An 18,730-nucleotide genomic window follows, 5' to 3' on the forward strand; every position below is an offset into this window, starting at 1 on the left:
AACCACAGATTGTTTGCAATTAATTATAGATCACGTTTTATAAACAGGTAAAATTTAATTAGCTCAATCGTCAGAATAATATTTCACTTATGATCGACCCATCGGCTTGTCCCGCAAGCTTGATCATTCCATCTCCATCAAAACCCACAATATCATCCTACTTTATGGACTTTCAGGAGAAACCAATTTGTGGCCACAAGAATTAGTTTTCCTGTTCTATAAACAAATACTCTTTAAAGGATCTTTAATTTGGAAAGCTCGCAGCTTTGATCTAGGCATTTAAGGGACTGGAGTATGAGCAAAGATACAGTACATCAATCAAATAAATATAATGAATTTAATAAGGCAGAACTACTTATGCATTTACAGGAATACATGTATTTACAAACAATAGCACAAACGACAATAAACGCGCGGCGTGCCAGATGCAATGAAATAATATTCCTTTATGAGGTGGACATTTTCCACACATATCTGAGATATTTGGATTGGATCTGTTCAACTTTTCACGGGTTATGTATGTTCTCATTATCCAATTATATTGGATCTCTTTAAAACGAGTGTTGATCAATAAAGTTTGTTCTGCCTTGGACACAAGTTTTTTTCCCAATTCATTTTCTGTAACATCCATGTGGAGATCATCAATCCGAGCCAGTCTTTGATGATTTGTCAAGCATCCCAATCATAAAGATTTTACCTTTATCATTGGGATTTTTAATAGAGCCACACCGATATATCGGCAGGCCATTATTATTCATTTTCCAAACTATCGGTATCGGCAGTTTTAATGGCCGATAAATGAATATTTCAAAAATAAAATAAAAATGGACGAAACACGCTTGAACCATGTCATGAGTGTTGGAGTTGTATAGTTTGTCCACCAGAGGGCACTCTACACAGTCCCTGTTGGCAACACTCGTTGAGTTGGTCACGATACATACATTACTTGAATAACAATTAAAAGAACATCCGCATCAGTTCTCTTAACTTAAATAAGCATGACAAAATTAGTGACCATCATGTCCAGTTTTGCTGCTGTTAAATAAGCCGAGAGTGAAGCGGGATTAGCTAGTAATAGTTACGTTACGTTGTTACAGTGTAGTTGACTGACTGTCCTTTTTAACTTTTGACAATGTGACTGAAGTATTTCTTTAATGGCGTGTGATAGTCATAGCAATGAGACGTATCATCTCTCCTTGGCCTCCTTAGGGCTCATCTTAGACTAGCTAACCATAAAGTTAGCTTGCCACTATCAGTCTGTTCTGTTGTGACAATAAAAGAAACAAGTTTCTTTTTAAAATGCATCGTCACATTATTTTAGTTAAAACTTATAAATAACTACAAATAACTAATGTTAGGGAAATCTGTTAATGTTTTGTTGCGCGTTTCTGAAATAATAAAAAAAAAATATCGGCCGATATATCGGATTTAAAACCAAAAAATATTTGTATCGGTATCGGCCTTAAAAATCCTTTATCGGTCGGGCTCTAATTTTTAACTGCCATTTCTTCTAAACTCACTGATATGAATGAGTCTTAGATTGTATAAAAGTTAAAAAGGTTTGTGTCTTTCCCTCAAAATTTCATCATATTCTCTGCATTCGGGTCTGCTATTTCCTGAATGCCTTTCTGCCGCCTATCCAACATTTAGCCTACTCCAAACAGTGAAAATGGCAGATATCTTCTAATGAAATTTGGAAGTATTTTTGACTCTTGAATACGTGATGTTTCCATTCAAGGCCCCAGTGAATGGCTGCAGGTGTGAGCCGCTCATTAATAAACTGGAGAACCAGCTCACGGCCACTAAAGAGGAAATGCAGTCCGAGATTCACACTGTACAAGAGCTCATGAACAGCAAGATGGGCCAACTGGACCGCAGGAACAAACACCAGGTGCATACAAATCCAACTTCAACGGCCCGTAACTTCAATTGCTGATCACCTAATCTGCTGTGTTTGTTGTGTACGTGTTTATGCGGGATTGATAATGGTGTGTTGATTTTCAGATCCGAGCTCTGGATAAGATCACTTTAGAGAGAGTGTCCGCTGAGAGGACTGAATGTTTACATCGCATCGACAAGAGAGCCGTACAGGAACGCTTGGAAGGAGAAAAAAGACAGGTACGTTTTAAACGTTTTATGTTTTACATGCTTTAAAAACAGAGACAATTTCACTTACTGTAGATAAACCAAGACCATGTGCTCATCACTTTGAATGGGGGAAAGTGCAACTCAAAATATGTTGGGGATAGAAGGTCGTCTAAGTTCTGTAAACTCAGGCACACTTCTTCTGTCATATTCTGTTTTACGCTACTATAATAGAGGAGTATGCGGTTTCGGATGCAGCCATCGTGTTACTAGGTGCGTTTCCATTACAGATTTGCGCCAAACTTTTGCGATATTTTCCAAATGTCGATAAAAAACTATTGCGAAATGACGGTGTTTCCATTAACCGATGTTATGCGACTAAAACGTCTTTTAAGTCATAAGTCATTCCAAATATCATGGCAATGGACTTTGGTAGGTTTAAAACCTATTTCACAGCCATGCACCGCACTAGACATTATTATTATTAATGGAAGGAGACGTGGTGTGTTATCCAAGCATTAATAGCAGGGAAAGACACAGAGTTCCTGGTGTTTCTCCCTTATTTCTGCTTCGATGTCTTGATGGCATTTCTTTGGGTTTAGAGAGGCTATTCCTGTAATTATTGTTTCTTTTTTTTTTAATGAATTTAATAAAGAACTCTGTCTCGTATTATGTCCAAACGGTCGTTGCAAAATGAAAAATGAACGGTTGTTGTATTTTTAAAACGCAAAGTTTAACACTAAAGGCCATTGCACACCGAGTCCGAAATTCGCATCCGAAATTTTCGCACATTAAAAAAAAAATTCGACCTCGCGTTATGTCAGTCACGCTTGCACACCGCCTCCGAAACTTTCGTCCGTCATAAAATTAATCGGATCGGGTTCGATTTTCTGCGTTTTTCGCATCCAGAGCCAGCATTTTGAGAGGTCTTTTGACAATTCAGGGCAGGGGGGAGCTCGTCCTCAAATCATTGCACATATGCGCCGTGCTTTCAGTTTCGGTTTTCAATTCGATCAAGTGTTTATGTTCTCTTCTCTATATTGGATTATGAAATTAATAAACCTCCCCTTTTAATCAGATTGAAATTTAGGATCGAATAAGGTGTGATTGAGCAGCCTATTCGAGAACTAATGTATTATTTGGGCACAATATACACAATAACAGCCTAGCTGATCTGTCTGCCCAGCGCTTCCAACGGGCCACGCGCGGGTGTGTGTTTGTCCGTGTGTGTGTGTGTGTGTGTCCATGCCTGGTCCATTTCAGACTGACACACTGCCAGTCTCCGTTCAGAATCGATTGGTTCACGGAAATTGGTGGTCTTGTTTTTAATATGTGGCTCCAGAATCGCTAGCAAAGCATCGAACTGTCCCACTGACATTCTGAGGTAATAATTTTGAATCGCTCAGGATAAATTCGCAACTCCTTGATAAGGAACTCTCCTTCCTCTCGGCGCAATTTCAGGATTGGATGGACGTAATATTTTCTCTTTCTTCCCTTTTCAATAAGAGAGAGGGCAAAAATCATCCTCACTGCTTGACGAATCCATTTGGTATTTTTGCGTTTTTTCCCGCAAAGGTTTAAGAAATACGCAACGGACTCGGTGTGCAAGGTTTCTATGCGTGACGAATTTTTAAGCTGACGAACACGAAAATACGCATACGAATATTTCGTGCTCGGTGTGCAATGGCCTTAACATTTTAGTTTGACCACCAATGCTACGCTATATACATCTCAACGAAATTTCAGATATTTGTTTATGACTTTTTGCCCCCTTTAAAACATTTAAAATATTCACAAATTAATATGGGAAAAAAATGTAGATTTTACTGGTTTTCTAAGGCCAAATTAGAACATGGATATTTATGATATTTTTCCCGCAGTGCTGTATGTATAGGTGAGTTATTATAAATGCGTCTGAAAAAATAACGAGCTAAAAACATAATCTCCGGATGCACCTTTAAAGAGAACGGCACCTTTCATACGGATTACATAATCAGAAGGTATTCGTTTACGATTCCAATTTGTTCTTTTTAAAGTGGACATTTCAAGCTTTAGTCTATAAAGGATATTGTTTCAGTTCTCGCGCTCCAGTTCACGAAGATCATAAAGCGCGCCTGATTGTTTTGTTATTTTACAAAAGCACAACGTTTTCTTGTTATTGTGACATTACGCAAACAAAAGTAGTCGTGAATAATGTATTATTATTTTCTGTATAACCACAAATGCTAGAGTATTTTAAGTTGATTCCACTGTTGATGGGAAAATGAAAGTGTTCACGGCGCGCCCGCGTCTGTCTGTCATCCAGTGCTCCAAACTCCGCACACACTCTTGGATATTGGACAAAATCGAGTGTTTATTTGTGATAATCTTAACCCTATTATTATCATTGTCCAACCTGTACTATGAATGAGATGTGACGAATTGCTTTGTTCCTTTTTTGGATAAAATCGTCTTCTACACATGTAGCCTAATAAATGTTATAATAGGCTAATGATGATAATTATTATTATTATTTGTGGACACGGACCTAAAACACACTACGTCTTCTAAGTCAGGTGACTGTAAATGCGCAAAATCCGTTTCCATTGCAGTTTTGCGAAAAAATCCTTTTTCGAATTGCCTGAAAAACCTCCTCATGCGAGTTTGCGCGAGTTTTCGCGAAATTGCCGTGTTTCCATTGAGTGTATTTTCATTTCGCAATTTCAATTTGCGCAAATTGAAGAGTAATGGAAAAACGCAGCTACTGCAGCGCCCATTAACAGCCTGAGATGTGTGTTTAATGACAGCGTCAAGCAGGAACACAGACTTTGAGAAACATCAATTATGGGCCAATTCATGTCAGATTTTGTTGCCGATTAAAAACGTTATTTAATTATGAGTTTGGCGAGCGGTTTTTGAGATTTCAGGATTCCCGTAGACAGGAATGCCTGAAACGGCTGCGTTGAGTGAACACACTTTCCTTTAACGGGACTTTGATTAGAATGCATTTTGTGTTGGTCTAGATGTAAAAGGAACAATATCTGGCTTATCTGGTTTAGGGTTTAGCGATACATCTTATAATCTGGAGATTTTTCTGCCCTGTAATGATAATTGATGTACAGTAAATCTCAGATATCGGTGCAGATTAGTTTGATTGAATGAACTCTTATGGATTCTAGTTTTCATCGTGATGTGTATTCTTGTCATTCGGGCTAATCTTTGGATCATTTATTCCACGTCTCTCTTTGTAAGCAGGCTTCAGTGGTCAACGATATCAAGAACTGGTGCCTTTCTAAGATCCAGAGTTTGGAGACGCGTCTCTCTGGCGATCGCTGCGACTACAAGTTGCGGCGCTCCTCATCCCTCACCGACACGCTTTCGGATTGGGATCCCCATTCCCACACAGCTGTCCCGGACACATCTGGGGGCGGAGCATGTTACTCTCCGTCAGCAAACCAGCCCGAGCCGAGAGATGGAGCGGCGAACACGTGTCCTGAGGACGGACCTGCCAGTTACTATGTGATCGAGGTGGACGTCTCTCCGGGTAGGACACTTACTCGGGACTGCATGGATGAATGAACAATCACACACACGCACTCAACTGTTTTCTTTCGCTTTTACAGAGGCAGATGAGCAACACAGATTTTCTGGCTCATCTCACGTAGCGAGAGAGCTACATGAAGCATTAATGGTTTTCCTGTGTTTGTCCTCATTCAGTTAAAGGCTTATGTAAGTGTTATATAATATAAATATGATGTGATCTAGGGTTATTATGAGTAAAATATACAACACTGAGATTATTATTTACACTGAACACATATGGAAGGATATAGCAGACAATATTATTTATTTAATGAATCATTGTAATTTTTTTTTATTATACATATAAATACATCAACATCGGTTGCAAATAAGTTCTTTCGTGTCTCTCGTATCACACTGTAGACGGATGTGCTCGCTCTCGTTTCATTCTGACACGGCTGCTCATTATACTTTATAAAGTAAAAAAAAGACATTTGCAACAGATTTTGATGTATTTATATGTATAATAATTTTTTTTTACAAATATATATGAAGAGTTCAGATGCAAAAGCCTCTAAGTGCCATTTGAAATTTTCTTTTAGAATGATCATTTTTATCAAGCTTATATATTTAAGTTCAGTAATTTCACTTAAATGACAATTAATAGGTAATCTTCATTGCCATTTAAGTGATATCACTGAACTTAAATATATCTTAAACTCTGTCATGCAAACTATTTATAAACATTAATCAATAATCAAGAAAAAAAGAAATGTATGATATTACGCTGTAGCCACATTGCACCCTTCGGTTTGCAAAATGGATGGATGAATCAACTATGGCGCCATCTTCTGGTCAGATGCGGGAATTCATTTACTGCGGAGCGTACATCGGTTGTTCGCTCGTTATTGCAGTGCATTGTGGGATTAACTGATTGCACTCGATAACGTTCAATATGGTTTGACCCCTCAAATAATGCCCTATTTGTTAGTTTGTCTAGGCTCTTTTTCCTTGAGGAAGCTTTGCGTTTAAATGAGCTAATCAAATTTTAACTTGTCTATATTTTGTTCAATTATGTACTCATTTTGTAAGTAGCCGTGTAATAAGCAGGCTAATGTGCATCCAACAGATTGTTCTCGCATAATAAACCCCTTTATGGTGATACAAGTCCATCCGTTTCACACAAATCAAAAACAACCGATTCGAAAAGAAAGCATTGAGCCAGTTCTAAATGGCAGAGTTTTCCGAGGGTTGTTGTTCGGTTCTTTTTGAGTCGGACATAATCAAAGCTGCCTGTAGGTTTTATTCTTTCATTTTGAGTGAACCACTTTCAGTCCAATAACTTATATGGAATGCTAATTGCTCATTTGGTGCTTCTTCCGTTGAGCGTCTTGTGTCATCAGCCCAGAACTAACGTAGAAGAATTGAACATCACTACTTCACACTGGGGCCCTATCGCCCTGCCTTGTGATAACAACTCGCCGGATGTACATTTACTTCACCACAATTCCCAGACAGCAACATAGTGTCGGCCCAGATCCACCATCCACCATCCACCAGTAGCAGATGTGGGCCGACACTAGGGATCAGGGGTGGGGTTAGGGATCAGGGGGCAGAGATGTGTAGGATTAGGGGTGGAGTTAGGGATCCGGAGGCAGAGATGTGTAGGATTAGGGGTGGGGTTAGGGATCAGGGGGCAGAGATGAGTAGGATTAGGGGTGGGGTTAGGGATCAGTGGGCGGAGATGTGTAGGATTAGAGGTGGGGTTAGGGATCTGGAGGCAGAGATGTGTAGGATTAGGGGTGGGGTTAGGGATCAGGGGGCAGAGATGAGTAGGATTAGGGGTGGGGTTAGGGATCAGGGGTGGAGATGTGTAGGATTAGGGGTGGGGTTAGGGATCAGGGGGCAGAGATGTGTAGGATTAGGGGTGGGGTTAGGGATCAGGGGGCAGAGATGTGTAGGATTAGGGGTGGGGTTAGGGATCAGTGGGCGGAGATGGGAAGGATTAGGAGTGGGGTTAGGGAATAGGGGTGGGATTAGGGATCAGGAGGCGGAGATGGGTAGGATTAGGGGTGGGGGTAGGGATCAGTGGGCGGAGATGGGTAGAATTAGAAGTGGGGTTAGGGAATAGGGGTGGGATTAGGGATCAGGAGGCGGAGATGGGTAGGATTAGGGGTGGGGTTAGGGTTCAGGAGGCGGAGATGGGTAGGATTAGGGGTGGGGTTAGGGTTCAGGAGGCGGAGATGGGTAGGATTAGGGGTGGGATTAGGGATCAGGAGGCGGAGATGGGTAGGATTAGGGGTGGGGTTAGGGTTCAGGAGGCGGAGATGGGTAGGATTAGGGGTGGGGTTAGGGATCAGGGGGTGGAGATGTGTAGGATTAGGGGTGGGGGTAGGGAATAGGGATCAGGGGGTGGAGATGGGTAGGATTAGGGGTAGGGATTATGGGGCGGAGATGGGTAGGATAAGGAGTGGGGTTAGGGAATGGGGTGAGATTTGGGATCAGGAGGCGGAGATGGGTAGGATTAGGGGTGGGGTTAGGGATCAGGAGGCAGAGATGGGTAGGATTAGGGGTGGGGTTAGGGATCAGGGGGCGGAAATGGGTAGGATTAGGGGTGGGGTTAGGGATCGGGGGTGGAGATGGGTAGGATTAGGGGTGGGGGTAGGGATCAGTGGGCGGAGATGGGTAGGATTAGGGGTGGAGTTAGGGAATAGGGTTGGGGTTAGGGATCAGGGGGCAGAGACAGGTGGGATTAGGGGTGGGGTTAGGATCAGGGGGTGGAGATGTGTAGGATCAGGGGTGGGGTTAGGGATACAGAGGTGGAGATTGGTAGGATTAGGGGTGGGGTTAGGGATCAGGGGGTGGAGATGTGTAGGATCAGGGGTGGGGTTAGGGATACAGAGGTGGAGATTGGTAGGATTAGGGGTGGGGTTAGGGATCAGGGGGCCGGAGATGTGTAGGATTAGGGGTGGGGATAGGGATACAGAGGTGGAGATTGGTAGGATTAGGAGTGGGGTTAGGGATCAGGAGGAGGAGATGGGTAGGATTAGGGGTGGGGTTAGACGGAGATGGGTAGTTTTAGAAATATGTAAGGTGGGAGGAGTTGGATCTGGATCCAACTCCTCCCCCTGGATTTCATGTTCTGCAGTGAGGACCATCTCCTTGCATTGGCACAACAAAACATTGTTTCTGCCGAGACTTTCAGCTTGTTCAACGTAAAGGCCAATCAACGTCTGACTTTTACATTTTATGTGGCCTTAGAAAGTCACATAAACCACATGAAACTCTGTCAGACTGAAACGGATTTCCAGAAATGCGATTTGAATAGGATTTCAAACCATATATGAATGCAGCTTGAAACAGATTTGTAAAAATGTTCGCATTTTGTCATTTTTTTGCTGTTCACATTAGCCAATTCTGATTGAATTTCAATTGGTTATGTAGAAAAATCTGATTTTAACTGACAGTCTGAACGTAGCCTATGTATGTTGCTGTCTGGGTTGCAGCTGGTGCTAGTGTCAATGTGCATGTTACATATTACAGGACAAAATCTTCTTTTTTTTTCAGATAAGCAGCTGTCACAAAATCAATCTGCGCCCCAGTCTCCTTGTATAGTCCGGCCTAAACAGCGATCTCGGGCCTGTAGTGACCCTCATCGAATGCAAGATGAGCCTCGGGACTCAAGTCTGGAGCCGGGACGCGTCCCAGATCAGGACTGTGAGCAGAAATGTGCGCTCGAGCACAGGAACCTCAAAAGACGCACCCAACATAAAGCAAAGACCAAACCAAACACACAAGCCTTGGCGGGTTCAGGAGAGCAGCGCGCCACCGAGGCTTCCTTCGCCCAGGAGCGGGAGAACATGCACGCGCTGGAGGTTACGCAGTACTTCTTTGAGGCGGTGACCCTGCAGATGGAGCGCTGGTATGAGCGGAAGATCGAGGAAGCAAGATGGCGAGCCAACCAGAGGGCCGAAGTCGACAGAGCCGCCCTGCTGGACAGAATAAGCTACCTTGAGGATGAACTAAGACTGCTAAGAACTAGCAAACAGGAGGAGAGCTAGTGTAGAAGAAGCCACTGGTGTAGCAGACACTGTAACTCACGAGGTTCCCGATGGATTAGTGAGTTTCGATAGAGCAGCTAACACATGTAGGTAACACTGAAGTAACAAAGCATCTGAACAGAGTTTGAGCCGAAACATACTCTACGCAAGTGCTTGAATGCAAACGTGTGCCGAAATTTGCCAGAACACAATTCATAAAGAAGGGCAGTAGCAATGCATTCTCAGTGCTGCCACAAGGAGTGCCATAGAGCGCAACAGTTGGATTATGGAAGTAAAAATCCAATTTTTTAACAATATCTTATTAACCTTTAAAGAAGGACCTACTGCGAGATACAAGGTTGTTAATTGTTATTATAATGTGAAAGGATGGCTTCAACAAAAACATATTTAAACTTATTTTTAAAATACTTGTTTAACAGGTGAAGACATTTCTCATTATGCTGTCCTAAAAATTCCACCAATAAGAGTTTACAGTGCACTACTACCATGATGCACTGCAAATGACTGTAATCCAGTCAGTCTCATGATGCTGTCAATATACTTAAGTCCCAATGAAATCAAAATTTATATATAGATTTTTTACAGAATGTTGCAGTTTATTATAAATAGTTGATCCCTGCATATCATTATTATTTAAATACTTATGCCCTCGTCATCTTTAATCAAAAATATTAACCTTCTCGAGACGGCGTATGGGTCTCGTAAATATCCTTCACGATTGACTGCAAACTGGCTCTCAGATATGCCTCCGTATTTAGTAAGCAATGCCCAATTTCCTAAAATCCACGCAATTCCCCAAGGGCGAAAGTCTCGCCCTACTTTTTTCTCATTCCCATTTTCACTCGGATATCAGTCACAATAGGGACGAAATACTATCGTTGGTTTCATATTGACTTTTAGTATTTGTGTGTCTATATATATGTAGGGTTGGGAACCGAGAACCGGTTCTTTTCCAGAACCGGTTGTGTTTTTGAAAAAATACCGGAACCGTGCAAAATTCCTAAGTTTCGGTTCCGAAAACGGTTCTGATGCCGATGCGATATCATCATGTGGGCGAAGTGCTGGGAGTAGAAGACGCCGTCTTATTCCTAAATGACAAAAACTTCACCACTGAAGTTGCGATTTGCTCTCACACGCGCTGCATTTGTCACACACAGACACACGCACGCTGCGCGCGCCGACCGCCGAGTCACTCTAGCCTACATTCAAATCTGTTTGCGCTGAGAGAGAGAGAGAGAGAGAGAGAGAGAGAGAGAGAGAGAGAGCAGTTGTTGATATGAAACTGCTTTACAATCACACAGTCTCAATATTTATTTGTTTCACATATTCAAATGATTTCCGTTACAGAATTAGTGAGATTATAGTTTGAGTAAACATTGACGGTAGTGGTCAAAACAGATGCAGTCCGTATATTTTTTGTGTTCAGAATTTACAAAATATATACAATGAGCGAGTACATCATAATGTTTTTTTTTTCAAACGGTGTTTTTGTCTTATCTTGAATCACTACGTAAAGCCTGTAATAAGCGTTAATACTCGGACTTCTTTAGACTGGCCGGCGGATCGCAGCCGCTGCGGAGTAGCCCAATGCCTGCGTGACTCGTCATGGACATAAACAGAGAGAAGTAGCTCCGGCAACAATGTTCTTCCGCAAGACGCAGTTCTGTTTATTAACTGCTAGAGCGCCGATTTATCCAGTAATGAAATAAGTAAAGTCTTTATGAATCAATCATTCAAACCGTTTTAAAAAATAATCTGTTCTACACACATATGTGTGTTAAAGCATATTCTACTCCTTCTGAGAGGGTATTCTTCACTGTTGGAGATACAATAAAGGAGAGGTCTAAATTATTATAGAGAATGCAGAATTTTTTAATTTCCTTTTTATATATATATATATATATATATATATATATATATATAATTATTTTTTGTTGCAAAGATTGCTTAATAATATTTTGAGTTTGTTTACATTACCAGTCTGTTAAACTAATTTGTCAAGTACTATAAGAAATAAACACAAAAAGGATTGTGGATTTTTCTCTTACTAATATTTTTAATTGAATGGGAACCGGAACCGGAATCGTTTGGCGGAACCGGAATCGGAACCGGAAAATTTCTCACGATTCCCAACCCTATATATATGCATATTTTGCAATAAACTTTATATATAGATATTCATCAACAACTTTAAACGAGCAGTTATGTCCCCATTGTTTTTAATTTGATTTGACATTCGCAATGCTTCATGTGATTGTAGTTCCTTCATTCATTAAAGCTATACAGTCTTATCGTTTTGTCCAATTTTCTAATAACTTTTTGCTTCAAATCAAAGTTTGTACTGTTGTGATTCACCTTGTAGCTAATTGGCTTGATTCATTGCTTTAGCAAAGACTTTTTTTTTTAATAATGGAAAAAATACTTCCAGAACCAACACCACTGATAAAGTATAGAAAGCCTTATAGCATAAAACTCTCTTCTCGGGTTTGTTGAATGAAAAGCAAGAGCAAAGTTGCCATGCTTTCAAAGCCCTGTTCAAGGCTTTGCGCCTGCATTTGTGCACTTGCATAGATTATGTGTCTGGCTTTACAGTCATAATATTTTACCTCTTTCATAAAGCTCTTTGGTTTCTAAGCCACATAGACACTTCTGTTTCAATGTGAATTGAAATTCAAAGGATAAAAACTTTAAATATACGGTATAATGTTTCCTTGATTATATAACAGAAAAGAATTAAGAATTGTGCATGAGTGCAATAACTTATAATACTCAAATTTGGTGAATAGGGAGATTACTAAATTAAATTATGCCGCTATTTTTTTTTTTTTTTTTGCCAGATCATATAAAATCAGTGAACAATGGAACAGTGATGAAATAAGAGTAACAAAATCACCTTGATAAAAACAAGTATTAGTTTGTGTAATGTCTTTGTACATCAACTTTCTTGCACAAAATGAAAGGTCTTAACCTGTGATGTTTCATTTCCATGTAGTCTGTAGTGAAAGTCTTAAAAACACATGATGAATTAAGTGTTTGCAACCTTATTTTAAGTGTTCGTTCCTTTGCCAACATTGGTAGATAAATAATATAATTTTTAAAAAGTTTTTTTTAATCATTCAAAATTCAGCACACATGGGTAGGGGAGAAACTCTGTCCCTTTCTATGGTAACATGTTTTGTGTTGACGACAGCTACAAAATTCAAAACCCTGACACTGTACACCAATCAATCACTTGAGTGCCATTTCATGTGAACTTTACAGATTCACAAACATTGACTGATTCCATCATCACCACCATTGATCAAGACACTTCCCCTCCATGAAGACTGAACCTAACCTGTAGATCGTTGTTGTTAGCACTGTTAAAAAGCATCAGAAACTGCCAGTGGCCAATGCGGTTGATTGTGAACCATGTACTCTAAAAACTAATATGTAATGTACACACTTTTTGATATATGTTATAACTATAATTGTTTACAGCTGCTTCAAAGGGAAAGACGTTTGTCATACAGCTGTATGATCAAAAATTAATGTTTAATAAACTACATCCATGTAAATTTGTAGACAAAAAACATCTGGAATCAGATTGATGGGCCAAAAAGGCCAATTTTTGTCTAAATTATACAGTACATGCACTTCTTTCCACTTTCCTTTGAGTGGTTTATATACAAGAAAAACGGCTAACAGTTTGGCTAACAGGCTACCAGTTTGCACGTTTCCACCAGTTAGACGACACCTCGCCGCTTCTCCGCAGGGATCGTGTTCATCGCTGCTAATGGAAGGGGTTCCTCTTGTAAACCGCTCCGGGTTAGTTGAGGGACATGACGATTAGCAGAGATTTACGGTGTTCCACATTTTTGGTGCGCTCGTCATGATGGGTTAAGTGCAGCTTTGACGGGGTCGTGCCCTGACAGGTATTTCCCAGGAACGGTTTCAGATCTGCGAGGAATGTTTATTGATGCTCAATGTAGTTTTTCTGGGATTATAATCCAGATGTCACAGGTGTATTTGTTCTGTAATTACGCAGGATTTCAACTACACACTAATTGATTACGACTCACTTGGGCTTTTATTAAGATTTGGCAAATGAAGAGTAGTAATCGTGCATTATAAATATCCTGTTAACGGTCACCCCCCCTTTTTTGAATAGAAATGAAAATGCACATTTCGAACTTAAATGGTTGTAATTCAAGAATGCTTTGGAATATAGACATATGATTGGTCTTGTTTTAAAGAAGACATTTGGCAGATTTTTGTAGAAGTGAAATAAATTAAGAAAGTGAAACAGAAAAAAAGTTATAGAAGTTTGAGTTTATGGAAATGTATTAATTATTCATATTTTACATAAAATATATATTTTCAAAACCTGGGCTACTCTAAAATGGCAAGAAAGATCAAAGCCAAAAATCTGAACAAGTTGTTTTTCAAATTTTAGGTTGATATCTCAAAAAATGAGCTTTCAGTAAGATTTTGTTTGAGCGCAGTACCAAACTTTTTCACTAGGGCACAATCAGACTCCATTACTGCCCATATAAGGGCGCCTGCATTTCCATTCATGTTTTGAGTGATATGAACCATTATTTTCACAATTTTCATACAATTTCTGAAGTAGAGATCCTATTCAGAAGTAGCATGGGAAGTTTGGCAGATTTTGATATGAATTGAACCTCTAAGAAACACATACAAAGAACACGCATATAAGTCATAGCTGCCACGTCACAAATGGTGAATTTATTATTTTTTTCTTGATATTTCAAACTTTTCAGACCTTTTTTTTCCAAAATAATTGAATGGATTCTATCTTTTGAACTTTTGGCATGAAAACAAACTGAGGTATCTACCATTTTTTCATGATTTTTCATGTTTACTGCTATTTTAAAATAAAGATCTGAACACGCCTTATGAGTATGAAAATATTCTTGTTTTATATTGATAAATTATGGCTCCTCTGTAATATATTTTGAAAATCAGTCACCAAATATGGAAACTAGAGATTGTAAGCTTTCAAATGATATATAGTTTGTCAATATTATTTAAGGTATTTACTAAGATATTATTGTTTTAAAAATATAGTGGCAAACGTCCCACCTGTATATACAGTTTTCGTCTCATTTTATAGTGTACTTTTTGTTAAAGGGATAGTTCAACCAAAAAAAGAAAATTCAGTCATTTACTCACATTCATATTGTTCCAAATCCAAGATTTCCACTCATTAATAACAGCGACACTTCAAATGTTCATGGACACAATTGCTTTAAATAATGAATAGATTTATATCATGCAAGTACGGTTATTCTGTAGACCATTTTTGACTATGTTCATATGAATAACAGCCTGAATTAAATCTGTTCCTCATGTGAAGCGATTACGTCTCTCCAGAAGACTTGGATTGAGCGGCTCGATTACCGTCACGTTTAAAAGTGTGAAAGTTTTGGTTCAATGGAAGGACCAAAAGCAAGAGAGATTATTAAAACTACCTTAATTTGTGTTGCGATGATGAACAAAAGTCTCATGGGTGACAATGACAAAATGTTCAGTTTTTGCCGAACTATCCGTTGTCATTCCCGTACTTGATCTTCTAGCATCCAGCCAGCGCGAGCGATTTCCTCAAGTCCTCCAGATGATTCTGAGCCTGAGTGATCATCATGCGAACCACATCCTGAGGAGCAAAACCACACAATATTAACTCGGGGATGTTGGAAGTCAGCAAACTGACATTATTTTCTATGAGCTGGTGATTCCCGGCTACATTTGCGACAGCGGTTGGCGATGGGATAAAGTTGAGTTCACTTCAGAAGGAGCGAACTGATCTCCTGTTAGCTTAAGTTTGGACCAAGGAAGACATTTGTTCAATATAATCGTTAAATCTGGGTCATAAATGCTTGTTTTATTTGGCTTAAATGTTGTTTTGAATTGTCTTAAAAGGATAGTTCACCCAAAAATGAAACTTTGCTGTTAATTTCCTCATTACTAATCATGTGACAGGAAGCTTGTGCTCCAGACTGTCGTGATCGCGGGACTGTTTGCTGAGGCTGTATGAAGGATAAAAATAAAAAATAAAAATCGCACTTTCAACGTTTGTGAAAAGTGTACATTGGATTGCACGTGTAAATTAAAGGAGTAGTTCACTTTTGAAAAAACTTTTGCTGATAATTTACTCACCCCCATGTCATCCAAGATGTCCATGTCTTTTGGACATGGACCCTTTTGGACCCTTATTTATCGTCTAGAATCGTTTAAAGCCCTTTGAACAAGTTTGCAGTTTGTACTGAAAGTTTCTTTTGGACCTTGAACCGTTTGGTTCCCATTGAAGTCCATTATATGGAGAAAATCCTGGAACGTTTTCATCAAAATCCTTAATTTCTTTTCGACTGAAGAACGAAAGACATGGACATCTTGGATGACATGGGGGTGAGTAAATTATCAGCAGTTTTTAAGTTTTTTGAAAAGTGAACTAATTCTTTAAATTTGCATGTGCAAGAGAAGCTTAGTAAAGGTGTAAATCGCCCTTCAAGTGTGAGAAAATAATATTTGCAGAATTTACTGTTCTTCATAAGAGTAAATCATGTCTCGTGAAGCTGCAGCCTCGTGCTGACGCAACATGAAAATGATCTGTATTCTTCTCACTTCCATTTTTCCCGCCAAAATACGTCTAAAAGCACAGCAGGTCTGCGAACAGCTATTTCCAAGCAAAAACCACAGAGGCAGGAACCGCAAAACTGATTGATCGCGTAAAACAAACCTTTGTGTGAAAATATAACTGTTCCCGAAATAACCCGATTTGTACAATTGCGTCTTTCTTTTAGCGGCGTTTCCAGAGTTTCGCAAGCACGAAGAAAAGGGCGGGTCCACCTTCATAATGTAGCCAATCAGGTCAGCTTCTCGCTGACTCCTATCCGATTGGTTCAATTAACTGGTCCTGTCGCCAGAACACATCTTTATCTTCATCTAGCTCAGCATCGCTCTCAGTGCTGAAATTGTACTTTTATTGCACAAATACATGCTGAATGAATGAATAGATAAATACATTTTCCAACTTTGACGTCAATTACAAATTTAAAAAACGCACGTTCGACCCACAAAACACGAGACAATCGCTCTCTGAGGCAACTTTATTCCCAACTCAGATAAAAGATTTGTTCAAACAGAACCAATCGCTCATGACTGATAATCCCTGTAATGGATGACCTCTAGAGACTCTAGTCACTTCAAATGATGGTATGGTGCAAGAAAACGTCTCGGTTACGTATGGTAACGCTTGTTTCCTGAATAAAGGAACGGAGGCGTTAGAGTTAGACGTTGCCAGCCATTCGGCGCTCTCGCGGTGCACATTACCAGCTGGAAAAACAGTGGGTTTTTTGCTATTTACAGAAAACAACGACGTACGCCGAGAGTGACCGGCTGATCGGGAACTCAACTAGCACTTTGGTGAATCACAGAGGAGAATTTGTGTGTGTGTGTGTGTGTGTGTGTGTGGTCACCTGGTCTGTTTCGCTCTTGTTCCTCTTGAACTCTTCTCTAGCCCAGTCTCTCAGGTATCTGCGATCGGACTCCAGTGGGATTTTGCGGATGTTTCGGAGAAGATCTCTGTACACACCCAGAACCTTCTGTCTCTGCATGAACTGACCACAACACCGTCATTTTTTCATCATTGAAATATCATGTGAACAGATGATACATTTATTCCTATGTACCCTATTTATAAGCTATTGCTTCTTGGGGATCCATTTTCACAATAGAATATATCTGTTTTCCTGATCAGTTGTTGGGAAAGTTACATTGAATTATGGTGTACTAAAGTAGTAGTTGCAATTGTAATGTGTGATGTACTGCATAATTTATACTGCTTCTGTCTATACTATTCATACCCCAACAACTGCTTTTGTTGAAATAAAATGTACTGAGTTATTGTGAAATAAACTAAACTAAACTAATACAGGATAATTCAAAAGTATTGAGCAATTCAGTAAATTAACGCTGGATAATAACTTGTCAATGGTGGGGAAAGAGTTTAAGGTCATTTCAATCATTTGAGCATCTGCTCATAAGTTTAAAAAGAAAAAAGAAAAGTAAGAGACACAAAATCTAAGAAAATAGTATTAAGTTCATTATAAAGAGACCCTGACTACAATTAACAAATTATTATACATTATACACAAAAGTTGTCATTCTTTTGATAATACTTTTTTTTTTGTCATAGATAGGCAGTTAAAGTCATTTAGAATTGTATTGTACAAGATTTGTACAATAATTATACTCCTTACATGTTCAATATTATAAATACAACGAGGGAAAAAAATCAATTTTATTACATAAACTAAAGGTTAAAGGCAAAATCCGATTCGGTTTCTAAGGCAAAGAATTTGGATAGATGATCAAACCAAAAATAATTCATAAGGGTCATTAAAATAAAAGATGATGATCAACTCAAGATTTATTGGTTTAACACAATTTTTAAAACATCATTACCAAATCAATGTGATATCGTTAGTAGTGTAAATATTTTATGTAAATTCTGAAGTGTATTGAATTTCTCTAACTTTGTTGGGGACACAAAACGTGTGTATAAATACATCAAATATATTATTAATGGTAAGCGCATTATAATGGTAAGATCAAACTAATATATTCTATGCAATCCCCAAAATATTTTTGTTCTGAGTGGCTGATTCGCTTTCTTGAGAGAAAAACATTTCTTATCTAACTTCTAGATTTATGTGTGTTTGCATGTCACATAAGTGTCTCGTGAAGATCTCGGGTCGCGCTGATCGCGGATCTCCTGGTGCTGGACGCGGGTGTTTAACGGCCGTGGTGAGTGACTGTACCTGTTTGAGACTCAGTGCAGCGCCTGGTAACCGAGACACGGCCATGTCGAAGAGCAGAGACACGCACAAACAGAAGCTGTGGGGTTTGTTTTGGTCAGAACCAGTGACGTCACGATCTTTTTCTTCTTCCGTGTTTAATAGCGGATTAGCTGTCTCTTTGTATAGCCAGAGCGCCACCTACATGAACAACATCTAACTGTCAAGAAGCGTAATTTAATATAAGAAAGCTTCAGATATTAACTGTACACAATATAAAAT

The 18,730-nt window shown here is 39.4% G+C and overlaps 2 protein-coding genes across 4 annotated transcripts in view; one reads left to right on the top strand and one right to left on the bottom strand.

The window, feature by feature from the left end:
* Positions 1-10,565, top strand: part of ankrd6b (ankyrin repeat domain 6b) — a 62,103-nt gene extending 51,538 nt beyond the window's left edge. Inside the window, exons 13-17 of one of the 3 annotated variants that reach the window (XM_089118353.1) lie at positions 1,739-1,891; positions 2,005-2,118; positions 5,317-5,608; positions 5,688-5,793; positions 9,154-9,334. In XM_089118353.1, the coding sequence (XP_088974479.1) occupies positions 1,739-1,891; positions 2,005-2,118; positions 5,317-5,608; positions 5,688-5,785 (657 nt within the window). In that variant the 3' untranslated portion in view covers positions 5,786-5,793; positions 9,154-9,334. Of the gene's footprint in view, positions 1-1,738; positions 1,892-2,004; positions 2,119-5,316; positions 5,609-5,687; positions 5,794-9,153 lie in introns of all 3 variants that reach the window. The other 2 variants (XM_089118351.1, XM_089118352.1) reach the window with 2 other exon arrangements.
* Positions 10,566-14,803: 4,238 nt separating this feature from the next.
* On the bottom strand, positions 14,804-18,622 carry lyrm2 (LYR motif containing 2). The gene is made up of 3 exons (XM_039664317.2): positions 18,473-18,622; positions 17,129-17,269; positions 14,804-15,306 (listed from the first exon to the last, which is right to left on the bottom strand). The coding sequence occupies exons 1-3, from the start codon at positions 18,515-18,517 to the stop codon at positions 15,226-15,228; spliced, it is 267 nt and encodes an 88-aa protein (XP_039520251.1). The 5' UTR covers positions 18,518-18,622; the 3' UTR covers positions 14,804-15,225.
* Positions 18,623-18,730: the final 108 nt, after the last annotated feature.

Source organism: Pimephales promelas, chromosome 13 (assembly GCF_988280905.1).
Source record: "Pimephales promelas chromosome 13, fPimPro1.hap1.1, whole genome shotgun sequence".
NCBI classification, from domain to species: domain Eukaryota; kingdom Metazoa; phylum Chordata; class Actinopteri; order Cypriniformes; family Leuciscidae; genus Pimephales; species Pimephales promelas.

Bases quoted from the DNA above. Each gene is read 5' to 3' on its own strand.
- lyrm2 (XM_039664317.2), bottom strand. From the start codon at position 18,517: ATGGCCGTGTCTCGGTTACCAGGCGCTGCACTGAGTCTCAAACAG. The intron at 17,270-18,472 runs GTACAGTCACTC...TGTTGTGGTCAG, and splicing joins CTGCACTGAGTCTCAAACAG to TTCATGCAGAGACAGAAGGT. The intron at 15,307-17,128 runs GTGACCACACAC...TTTGCTCCTCAG, and splicing joins ACAAGAGCGAAACAGACCAG to GATGTGGTTCGCATGATGAT.